The sequence below is a fragment of the Phoenix dactylifera genome, chromosome 1 (genome assembly GCF_051530095.1).
Source record: "Phoenix dactylifera cultivar Ajwa chromosome 1, Ajwa_hap1_PhDact_Kaust_v1.1, whole genome shotgun sequence".
Classification (NCBI taxonomy): Eukaryota; Viridiplantae; Streptophyta; class Magnoliopsida; order Arecales; family Arecaceae; genus Phoenix; species Phoenix dactylifera.
This window is the reverse complement of record NC_143190.1, coordinates 5628397-5641575: the sequence shown is the minus strand read 5'-3', so window position 1 is coordinate 5641575 and position 13179 is coordinate 5628397. Positions and strand designations below refer to the sequence as shown.

The 13179-nt window shown below is 38.4% G+C and overlaps 1 protein-coding gene across 4 annotated transcripts in view; it reads right to left on the bottom strand.

The window, feature by feature from the left end:
• Window positions 1–7749: 7749 nt before the first annotated feature.
• The window catches only part of LOC103700826 (uncharacterized), a 37718-nt gene continuing 32288 nt past the window's right edge, over window positions 7750–13179 (bottom strand). For all 4 annotated transcript variants that reach the window (XR_015976489.1, XR_015976492.1, XM_088718656.1 and 1 more), the window contains one exon: window positions 7750–8165. Coding sequence is in view for 2 of the 4 variants with exons in the window: in XM_088718656.1 (XP_088574782.1) it covers window positions 7803–8165 (363 nt within the window). In the remaining 2 variants the exon portion in view is untranslated. The remainder of the gene's footprint in view (window positions 8166–13179) is intronic.

The window sequence follows — 13179 nt, the reverse complement described above, 5'->3', positions numbered from 1 at the left end:
TGAAAAGGTGATTGGCAAATCAAGGAAGATTTAGGTGGCAGGCAACAGTTAGCTAGACATTCGTATCCAACTCCAAAGTTTTGCTCCGACCAAGTCTAATATGTATCAAATACTTGGATATTAATGAAGCTCTTTGGTAGCCACTTTTAGAGAGCTGAACTCTTCCAACATTGAATGAGTTGGAACTCTTTCAACAATTGGTTTGATTCTCTAATTCGATATTAGTTGGGTAGTTGTTTTTTTGGAGATTTGCTCAGGATGTAGGTATTGAAACAACTGTATAAAATATTATTTTGCTAGTATCTTTAAGTTAATTGAAAAGTTTGGGTGAGAAACATGTATATTGAAAGATCTTAATTAACAATATCTTTAACATTTCTTTTTGAATGTTGTAACTTTAAACAGATAATATTTAAAGGTATAAATATATATTACTTAGTTAATTTATATGTTATCCTGCATAGCCCTGTATCTCTCTTTTCCCTATCATGCTGAGACAAATTCTTGGATATATGTCCAAATCTGATTCTCATATCTGTGTTCATGCAACACTGGCAGGCAATCCTTGGATAATTTATCCCTCCCTAGTCCCTACTAACATTGAGTTGGTGCCCTCTCTTTCCAACTTGTGCATCCCATGGGTTGTGAGGGCTTTGCCTGCCTCTATGCACTTGAATTCCAAGGCACCAATTTGTGAGCCCTTTATATCATCTTATACAGCATGACCAAACCCATCCCCTTTGCCTAACTTCATCTTGTTAGCTTGACCAATATTCGCTATGTATGCTCCTGTTACTCACTCTAGGGGACCAAAAACTTGGAAAGCGAAAGTGGTATGTTAGTTAGAGAGTCTGAATGCAGATCTATTTCATACCATACGGGGTTTGGATTCTAGGAAACTTATTTAAAGTTGTGTTTGGACATGTACGATCAGACATGTTGCCAGCACTAGTGGTGAAGTGCTCAAAGATGCCTGATTTACCACTTCCAAAATCCTGATGCATATACTATCTCAAGAAAAAATTCTGATCCATACAAAATTTGCATTTCACACAATTAAATAAAGATGATGTGTGGGGTCATTTTTGTGTGAATATCATTTTATATGATATAAAAATAAGTTCCTGTCCAGAGTTATTAGTATGTCACATGCAGGTATTTTAAGGCAATGTACATGAAATAATGATCCTTGTCGATGACATTTTGAAGACTGGTTATAGTTCCTTTCCTAAGCATGCCTTTCCCTCAGTTAATGTTGCATTTCTTATTAAATGAAGAATACTTATGTGGCTCTTGAGAAAAGGTGAACTGCTGAAAAATAGATGCTAAACAGGCTGCAACTCTTTGTGACTATAGTATATTTTCATTATTCTACAAATGGAAACATACTCTTCGCATGCAATTACCTTATTCGAATGCTCTGGATATTTTGTTAAATAATGGGTTAGTGAATTTTGATTAGCATTGCAATTAAGGTGTCTTATTGAAGGAATATTCTAGAAAAACACTTGTTTAGTGACTGTAGGACTCCCAAGGTTGGCTCACATTTCAATGGGGGAACTCTTCTAGATAGTCAGCCAACTTTTAAGATCAGTAAACTCTATTCCTCAAGAGTTCTCTTGCAGTTATCTTGATTCTTTACATTGATTTGGGTGCAGACTGAAGGTTACATTTTTCTTGGACTGGAATGGATGAGTGTGAATATTCTGCTTTTATTTTGGAGTGTTTTATTTTGATTAGAAAGATCAGTCCTAGAAGCAGACAACTGTCTACTGCCAGTGTCTAAGAAAATAAGGTATTCAGTGGAAAGTAGGATGGAGAAATTGAGCCAGCCGAGGAAAGGTGAGCATTTTTACATCTTGTTCAACCTAGCCTCTACCAAGCATTAGTTTTACACATTGGTTGCCTTTGCAATAAATTCGACTTGGAACTATACCAAAAACAGCCAGTTGCTCTATTGATTGAACTGATTATATGAAAAACCCATTTGCACCATCACCATTTGAAACATGACCCCTCTCTAAGGATCTTTATCATAATAATGTTGATCAAAATGACAACTGAAACAATAGAGGGATCTCCATTTCTCTTCATTGGTTAACCAGGACAAACATTGTTCAGTTATTGTGCTACTATGCTTTTTAGCATCTTTTCTTCCAATCTTGGAGATTACAATGTCTGATTAAGGACCATATTCGGATCATGGGTTGTTCAGAAAGATAACCACAAAGCTTATTAGGAACATGATGGCTGCTAATATATTATAATTATTCCTTTGCTGCCCGTTTAAATATGTGGATATTTGAATAAATCATACGAAATCAATGGATCTCCTTAACTGTGTCCAGAGTAATTATTATATCACATGCAGGTAGTTAAAGACAATGTACATAGCCTCACAGCTTATTAGTAACGTGATGGCTGCTAATGTGTTATAATTATTCCTTTGCTGCCTGTTTAAATATGTGGATATTTGAAATAATCATAGGAAATCAATGGAACTCCTTGAACTGTGTCATTACTTCAGTCAATTTTGGCAATCCATTAGTTGTCTCTTCAATTTATCATCTATCACTCATCTTTTTGTATTAAGGAAATTAGAGTAAATATAACTTTCCATAATTTGACCTCCATCTGCATGATCGCAAGAGCTATTATAATATTTATTGACAATCTTTCAATCAAAACGAACTGGAGAAAATGCATTGCAGTCAAAAGTGAACCACAAAATGATGGATACATCGTCTAAAAACCTTTTCCATTAGTGTCTGAGAAAAAGCTTAATGGTGGGTTTCTGAGGAAAAAGAACAAGTGGGGGCTGGCGAGTTGAGTAGTCAGACATGCTTGAGTTATCTGCATGAATCCTATAAAGCTCTACTTATTTTTGGTTGTTCATGACAACTTAGCTCAATGTTTAAAAGTAATTAAGCATTCAATGGTGGATTGAAGCTTAATGTAGCTAGTTTCTTCAACTGATTTATGCAAAAATGGGAGCTGAACGGTAGATGGGCAGCATGCATATGTGTACCGAATTGATAGATAGATCAAAGCCGGAGACTCAAATCAAGCTTTTTCAGTTCCGATGGTTGCTTGGGTGGCTGCAAATCTTTCTGATAGCTTGCAGGCCACCTCAAATTTGTTGCTTCCTCCAGTGCATAGGGTGGCCGACTCATGCTGACAGTGTCAAACCTGGCCGCTGTTGAGTGAGGCTGAACTTGCAGGGAGTGCAGGATGGCAGCGTTGAGGGGCAAATCCATCATCATTCGTTGGGAGTGACGGGATCTTCTCGCAGCACCTCTTTCTCTTTTGTGAGCATTCTGATGACCCCCTAATGCTTGTGAGCTGAAAAACTTCCTCATGCAGAAGTTGCATGAAAACACCTTGAGAGGAGCATGTTTAGACTGGGAATCCGAGTTTGTGGCTGCTGAAGAGATGCTCCTGCCCAAAGTCAGGTTCAACCATGTTCCAAAGTCGTCACCAACTTCCCCGTCATCGTAGTTGCTGGTACGTGGCTCTGATCTTCGATTTGCCGATTGTGCTCTTACTTCTTCCTCTTCCATTTGGAAGCTTGCAATCTCTGTGAAGGAAAACACAGAGAAGCTGTCTCAGAAAAGAGTTATTAGAAGAGAAGGGCTAGAATTCATAGGGGCTTTGCGCGATGTTGCTGATCTCATTTAAAAAGAACATGGTAGGAGTTTGGAATAAATGTTAAGGGAGAAGAGGAACGGGACGGAAAGGAAATGTCAGTGGATACCTTTAGCTGTCCATCCCTTTTATATGTGGCCCACATTATGGTGCTTGTTATTCCAGGTGCAGTGGTCCTCTCATTTTCATTGTTGCCCATATCATTCTTTAGATTCCTACCATCTTTTTCCTCGTTAGGTCAATCCACTTTGCATGGTTCTCTTCTTTGAACCATAATACAAGGTTGACGATGGAGCAAGGATTCCATCAAGCAACATCTTTAGCCTTTTCTTCTATGCTGAGAAACCTATTTTATCAGCTGCTGTCACTATATCTAGAATAGTAGAATATGTAGTCACAAGTCTTCATCATGAGAAGCGGGTAGAAGTTTGTTATATGAAATGGTATTCTCCACCAATCAAAGTGCGAGAAAAGAGGAAAAATCTTTAGAGCAAAGAATATAAGTGTGTATTGTTTCTTTGCCGCCCTCCTGGGCACTTCTACTAAGATCATCCGACCAGATGTTCACTTCTCATGACCACCCATATGATTTTTTTTACCCCTCTTTTTATGCTTTCCCTTGGGGACCATCTGATGCTTAGGAGTGTATCTGCTTGTTGCACTTATCCTGTTATTTCTCTGATATATGTGCAATTGGATCAAATAGTAATAAGAGTTACGGGAGTTACTTCTCTGGAGCACTTCAAACGTAGTTGCCTACTTTTCTCTTAGAAGTTAACAGAAAAAACTCTGATAATGCTGCATGATAGGCTTGTGCACAGATATCGAACTGATGCGATGACGTTATTAATGTTATTTTTTCATGTTAGCTCCCAGCATAAGTACTGATAATGCTGCTAAAAGTTTACTAGAAGTGGATGCTGCTTTAATATCTTGCTGGGGTTGCTATGATGGGGTTTGATGCAGGGACTTCCCAGTAGTGGGCGGATGTTTGGGAAGTGCTTTAAGAACCACTTGCACTGTGGCAGTAGAATCTTGTTCCCACATAAATACGGCAGAAGATAATGAGGAGATCGGTTTCCCAGCACTTGTAACTTTGATGCTTTGATCCCATAGCGTTGTAGAGAATATTCTTACAGTAATGGGATCGAGAGGGAGACACTGATCAAGATAGGAGAGTTCTCCAGCTCCCCCTACAGATAATATCTACCTTATTTGCGAACAGTATCGACCAGCATGTCATTTTTTTTTAAGATATCGGATCATCCAAGTTGTTGCAAGTGCATTGTGGTCCTATGGCGACCTGGCTTCCATGTCCCACCGTGGATGTCATCCATCTGATCTCGACATTGGAAGATTAAATTTAAACGTCGAGCTACAAGCCATGTCAGTTTCCACCATGTCTCACAACATCTTTTTACTTGTTGCTCCCAATCTTTTCTTTATAACTTTGTTTCAGAATATATGCATCATTGATGGGACGGGCTCTTACCGTGTGGCCTCCTCTCCGATTCAAGCTGGTAATTTCGTTTCAGGCCATGAACGATGAAGGACCATGCCCCAATGAAAAGCCATTGATTCCATATGACATGCAAATGGAGGAAGCTATGCTTGGCCCTGCCACCAAATGATGCCTGATAGCTTTGGGGTCAAGCTCTTCACGAATGATACCCTGGTTTCGCGAGCTGTAAGCCGTGCCTGTCCGGGGACCTGGTTTAAATAAAAATGGCTCTTCTCTTACAGCAGCAGGAAAGTATAGCAGAAGCAGCAGCCAGGAATCCCCCAATTGCTCGCAAGCGACATGAGAGACGACCTCAGGACGGGTGGGTTCCTGTCCTCGTCAATCAAATTGGGGGGGGTACCAAAGTCTTCTGCGTCAGTTGGACAGCTGCTCATATGTATCCGTCCGAGTCCCGACACCCAAAGTCCATGATATACCCGAGAATGGGTGAAACAATGAAGAGAGAACTTGCCTCAGTTACAACTTTTGTTGGGCCTACTTCATGTGCATTGCTGTGCATGGACATTGGATCTTTCACTCACAGAACAGGGATAGGGAGCGAGTACACTGCCACTGCCCGGAAACCAATTTCTCAGGGCATTTCGTCTAAAGAAGCCCATCGGACACGGGCATTGACGAGACCTGATATGTTTTTCTGATAGGTGTGAATCCCTTCCCCCATCTTTTATCCTCCCAGTCAAGCAGGGAAATAGGACTAAGACACGAAACAAGCGGCCAGCGACAGCCATGGAAGCCACCCGTACTGTTTCTGCTTTACCAGAGCAAGCAACTCGCCAGAATCGAGTGAGTGGTCCCAGACTAGGCTATCAGTCCAGACAATCAAATTGGAGACAATCGTCATGCACTGGACCAGTAGTTAGCATGCTCTGCCCTTAATTGTTGGTCATGTATCCTGCACGTCACTGACTCTTGAGCGTCGCATTCCTGAGGGTGGGGGACCAGACCTAGATTCTCTATGCATGAAGTTTCTCGGAATGATTTTTCCACCAGGGGATGGAACAAACAAAACTGTTTCTAGGCGACATGGTCTGACCAATGAAACCTAGGGCAACAGCCCTCTGACTATTATAATGCCAGATGCCGTATTACTAAATGAAATCCTTCCAATAATTTACTAGCATCTTCAATGGAGGCTTGCGTATATAAATTGTAGATACACATCAGTGTTCTGTTGACAATTTCTAGCCAACGAGCAAAATTGATGAAAAGTCATTAAAGCCAATGTCATGACTTTCGGATATCAATCACGTAAAGTACAACTAGTGCCCAAGAATATAGAACTGAACAGAATTGTCCATTTGCATGTTTAAACACGCATTCTAATGTTTTACAACTTTGAACCAACTGAGAAGAAACACAATATTGCACTCAGGCATGCTACAACATGCATTATTCTGATTATCACTCATCATGGAAAGCAACCGCTGGATTTGTGTGCGAAGAAATTATAGCAAGTGTTTGGATACCTGTAGTTGAGAAAAACATGCAGTCAGGTTTGTAGTGGTTTTTTGTCATTGCTTCTATAACAACATTTCTAGTATTTGGTTCGATTAGTTTGCAATCATAGTAAAATAAAATTTATGTTTGTTTGCCCATAAATGAGAAATATAAATTATATAATTGTACTCGGTTGCATTAGTAAAATTGTATTAATTATGTCTCAACCAACCACTGCCCTTGTTGGGATTTCAACCCATTACAAAATGCCCCTAAAGCCTTTTCTAGTCGCAACACCTTGTGTTACAGCCAGTTTGGCCGTCACGCAATGCTGTAAAAAAACCTCCAAAGGGATTCCGGTTAACTTGACAGTAATCCAAACATCAAAGAAAGATCACCTTCTGAAACATGGGTTCAATTACAGGCATCCAAACACCATCATACAACCAGAGTCACTCCAACTGCCGTTAAAAAAAGCTTGGACATTCGCTGCAGTATGAAAGTAGTAATCCATATTAAAGAACCAAAATTTTCATATGATTTTAAGACCAAATGGAATAACAATGACACATTGACAAGACCCTTTTTAGTATGGTTGAAATCCCCATCGTGCTTCAACCAAAACAAATGAATGCAGTCAGTGACAGACTTATAAGGCAGCACTCCTTTTTTTTATAATATTTACATGAAAACAAGAAAACCCTGCACAGTCATCTATTTGACTGATGGACACATGTTATAGCTTGGTTCATAACATTTACAGCAAAAACGAATGAAATTCATAATATTCAAGGCCTGTACATGATAAAGTTAATTAGCAAGCAGGCTGCTTCATGCAGAGAACCTGTAAGGAACTGCCCATTCTACATTTCTTAAACCATATGCACAGGTCTAATCTAATCTAATCTTTTACCATTCCTTTGGTTACCTTGCTGATGCACTTCATATTACGGCATAAAAATCGCTACTTAACAATACTTTACAACCCGCAATATTTTCTTTTCCGTCTGATGATATTTGAGTTATCCTGATTTAATGCCTTGTCGTAATGGCTGCTGCTACTGTTTGATGTTCTTAAAAAGGTGCACCAACCAAACAGCATATGTTCTACTGAATCACTGAGTATGCAACAACTATCAAGAATAGCAAGGAGAAAATAGCTATGCACATTGTCATAAATAGCCGGACTTGCCGGGGGTTAATTCAAAACAGAATGTTTTCTAGGTTTTCTGGAAGCAACAGTCTTGTGTTCATTAACTGCTTGCGAGTGGGGATGTTGAGCGGCTTTGGAGTTCTTGGAATTTCGTGCCTTGCTGGATCGTCCAGGATGGGTGTGAGGTGCATTTGGAGAACTTCTACGAGATCTATCCCTTTTTGCACTCCCATCTTTGGGCTTTAACTGTGATAATTTATCATGGCATGAACCTGGGCATGTCTGCATGGGACTAGCATAATTCTTGCCCTTACCAACTGATCCATGTGTCAGAGATCTTGACCGACCCTGGTTAAAATTGTGACTGCCAAGAATTTTTTCACCAATAGCAGCAATGGCTGGAATCCCCTGTTCACAAGAATAAGCTCCCGTAAGATGAAAGTAAGAAATGTCTAGAACTTGATTTTTCAATATTGCAGTGATCAGTAGTACAACATCTAAAAGCAAAGATAACAAGAAGCCAAGTGCCTCCAAAGCCATAAACAGACTTTGTGAAGAAGAATGTGTCAGCAATGATCTGTTTAACCACATTCAGTTTCAAAATAAACAAACTGGCCACAAAAAACCAGCAAACGTGATACCTGATTCAGTTACAATCCAAGATTTGCTTTTTTGTCCCCATGCTTGTATTATTTACTAACTGAATTTGATATTGGGTTCATGATTAAGATTTGTGCTAATTCTTACTAAGTTGAGACTACAGGAAAGTTTTCTGTGCAGGACTAAAGACCTTGTGAAGAAGCAAGGAAATCAACTCAAGAAGATCAATTGAGGACATCTAGTGCTAGCTGAACCATATATGACCACCAAGTTTTGTACTTTACGCTAAAGTTACCATTATTTCATATTGCACTATATTCTCCAGCCACAACTAAAGTTTTTCTGGACCTCTGTATTGTTAAGCCTAGAGGTGAGAAAACCTTCTGGAAAAAAAGAAACTTTGACCTCTCAGTTCAGGAAACTAAAAAAGAGAATGAGAATTTATTACTCCCGTTGCCATTCTTTTCATATCATTCTAAATCTGTTGAAAGCCAGTCCCCCACCCCTCTCTCTCATTCACATGCATACAGATGTGCTCATGCACGCGCACACTTGCACATGCAAAAGTAATCATCCCCATCTAGTTATCCTTCTCTTTTTCGATCTTCTTCCAGTTATTCATGCTTCTACAATTCCTTTTCCTTCTACATCCCTTTTACATCTTTGCCCCTATATTCTGCTTCCATCTATTTTATATTGTTGCCACCATACCCTCTTTTCTCTCATTTAGTCTATCCTCTAGGTTATATCCACTAAATTCATTAGCTCATTGGATGCGACGATTACTACTCATGTTCAGCAAACTCATATTTTTCAAGTTCTATTGTATAAAAAAGCACAACCTCTAACCAATTTGAATACTTCATGTGGTTTGAGGTGGATAATCCTGACTGGTGCCACACCAAACCAAGGCCTATTGTGCTGTCTTTTCCAGTCATAATCCTATGCTTTATCGGAAGCCCATGGTATTTCTGGTTCTGTGGAATCCTTCTGTTAGTCATGTTCTCCACCTCAACATTAATGTGTACTATTGAGAAAAATCTTGAATTATTCGCAAGTCCTTTTCTTCATATATTTCTCCAAAACATAGTAAACTGGCTTTATTAAGAATTGTTTAAGTATTCAAAGATCATGCAACTTTGTGGCTTATATACAGCTAACTTAGGCAACTCTCATTTATTGCAAACTAATGATGCTATGCTGCTTGCAACAATCATCTTTTGTTATTATTTGTTGTTTTAGTCTCCTATATGATTCTTTTTACATAAATAAATATATATCCATTTACTTTCATCTATCTTACATTATTTTTATGGGTTAATTTTTTTATAATTTATAGTTAATTAAATCTATTTGCAAATATGGTGAATTCTCCATCTTTGTCGAAATTTGAATATATGCCCCAAGTTGAATTGTCCTTGAACTTTGTATACATGACTAGACAGGTACAACCAAGGGGGGGATCAATGTTATGCCCGCTTCCCAAAATCTCGCTTTTGACCATTTGGTTACACCTTAATAGCCTCCCCTCCCTGCTCCCCCCAAAAGAAAAAGAAAGAAAAGTACACAACTATCCCATGGACTAAGGGTACAACCAAGGGGGGATCAATGTTATGCCCGCTTTCCAAATCTTGCTTTTGACCACTTGGTTACACCTTAATAGCCTCCCCTCTCCGCTCCCCCCAAAAGAAAAAGAAAGAAAAGTACACTACTATCCCATGGCCCCTTGGCATGATTTCTCCACCCCCTAGCAGCTCTATTTGGCACTGCCACACCCTATTAAATACATATTTTGATATCTTTGGATGCACTTCTCCATTTACCGATACAATTTCACAATACTGTTTCCACAGTCACAGCCCCAACATAAGTTGAGCTATGGAGCAAGGAATCAAATACCACTAAAACGGGGATAATTCCATTGCTTCCATGGAAAATCCGCACTTGTACCATACTCGGGGCGCCAAAATCGAATTGACTAGTATGCACCATCGTATCGGTCTGCATCAATACCTTTGTTATTCATTTTTATTGATTATGAGTGTCTTGGTGCAAGCTTCATACCGACGGTACAGGTATCATGCTGTTCCAGCCTTCCAGGACAAAACCGGTATGGTGTTCAATACCGGTATACAAAACATTGCTATGGAACATTCACTTGCTCACTCACTAGCTATCTACTGCAGAACAAGGGCATTGGTGTAATTCACATGAGAGGTGCCACCACGTAGGATTCTGCCCCCAGCTACACTAGCATCGCATCACACTAGCCCAGCTGGCAAATGCTGCATATCTTTCTTTCTAGAAAAATAAGAACATTTCACTTTTATTTCCTTACAAAGTGTCTATTCTAATTAAGAATTCATAACTTTTCATATCAATAAACAATCAACAAAGTTATAGTTGTATCTTTCCTACAGCTGAACATAAGGGATTCATTTGCAAAGGGAAGGTTAATTATTTAGTTATTTGTTTAATTTTAACCTACCAAACTTGAGTACTACTATTATATCTAATTGAGATGTCTTGAAACAAAAATGAGATACATTTTTAGTTACATTATGCTAATATTTAAAATAGATTGGTTAGTCACTTAAAAAACATGTTTTGAGAACCAAGGGAAAAATCTAGGATCCGCCCTTGGATACAATTATTCAATGTGAATCATAATCAATATCAACCAATGTTTGGAATAAATTGGTGAATCAGTCAAAAGCCTTTTATGATTTACTAATGTTGATCCCCCAAGGGGAAAAATCCCAGCTCTGCCCTTGTATACAATTCCATATGAATCACACTCATTTCTGTGTAGTTTTCCATTGCAGCATGAATAGGTCGACTACAACATTTATCAGACTCAAACTTAGCACATTAGTTCTATAAAGCACTCACTGACCCTTAACATTCTGCACCCCCCTAAAACTATCTCTCATATTCACAGGGCTCATTAATCCCTCTCTCTCACACACACAATTACCAACACCATCTCAAGTCCTAAAGAGAAATAAACTCGTCATCAGATTCAAATTAGGGATCATATAAACAAAATCCTAAAAGAAAAAATAAAAATAAAGACAGCAAGATGCTACCAAATATTTAAGATCCTACCAAATATTTATGCATGTGTCCCAAGAACTCACACTAACTCGAACCTTCTTTTTAAGGAGAGATTCTTTTCTCAAAATATAGATAGAAAAAAATTCTGACGCTTTCCCCCCTTGAAACCTTTATGAGGCATATGCAAAAGGGAAAACATCACATTATGGACCACCCTCATATCCATTTCTTATGCAACCCCACTTGCATTGATGTATCAGTTACTTGTAATAAGCACATATACATGAAACATTCCTCAACCTTCCCACCCCAAACTCTATTAATTATCTCATATCAGAGTATGTGGATGTGAGCCTTTTAATTGTGTTGGTAAGTCCACTTTACATGAGACCGTCAAATCCATTGTTGGAATGAGCTTGGTTTCATCATGCGGATGTAAGTCCACTTTACACAAGACCCCTTGATGGATATATAACTTCCTTAAAAAACTACATTATCAAATCAAAAATGCATAAAAGCAAATATTGATTACTTCCACGATAACTAACCCCAACTTTCCATACAACAAGAATTTGTTTCCTTTTGTAGTATCCTAAATAATTATTGATGCATATACCATTAATCTTCCGTATATTGCATGCATAATAACAAGACCACAAATAATAACTATAGATAGGTTTTTTGCTCTTATTGTGGAGCATTGAATGCTCACCGCAATTAATTTGCAGTGACTTGGAACTTGAAGCATCATCCTTCTACCTAAAAGTTCATGGAGTTTCCAAAGGAAACTATGCACAATAACATGACTACAAATAACAACTATAAATACATTATTCGTTCTATTGTGGAGCAATGAATACTCACTGCAATTAATTTGATGTGCCTTGGAACTTGAAGCATCATCCTTCTAGCTAAAAGTTCATGGAGTTTCCAAAAGGAACTAGTTTCAAATGAAAATTGTTATCCCTAAAGCATGAAATATTCATGTTTGAAGTGCCTTCAACGAGCATTTACCATGTTTTCAAGGAGTCTTTTGTTGGTGCATTGATACTTGTGATGTTCTCGGAGAGAATAATGGGTAACTATTTGGAATGCAATATTGCAAAGAAATCTTATGAAGTGAAAGATAAAGAATATCAAAATCTTTTAAAACTTTAAATTGACCTTTTACACTTCTAGTCAAAGACGATAGGTGCATGTGGAACTTCAACTACTATAATGTCTTTCTCTTTTCATTTTTTCTTTTCTTCTGATGCTTGCTGGCAAAGGTTACCTAAAATGCAGTACTTATTATTAATGGGCTTGGTTGGGCAAGGTCAGGCCTTGCCAAAAACATGCCAACAGTTTACCTTGAACCTTAGCTTGATATGGCTTGGAGTGTTTTAAAAACAGGCAGCAATAGTGCATACGCAGTATCCGGGCTACATATGCAGGCTTATGCGACTACTATTTTTTTAACTATTTAAAAATAGTTATAATATATTAAGTACAATAAAACAACAAAAATGATAGTAAACTTTACTGATGGATAACAATAATATTAACAACAACAACAACAACTAACAATTAGTATCTAATAACTCAATAGAAATAAGTATAACATAATAAACATTTTAGCACACTACAAATACCAGTATCAGGCCGACCTACAACGCACATCAAACCTAACCATCAGCTCGAACCCACTTCACCTACAAGGGCCAGCATAAGAGGTTGTGCATGTAGTGTCGGATTGGCAAGCTGGCATATGATACTAAGCAGGCTA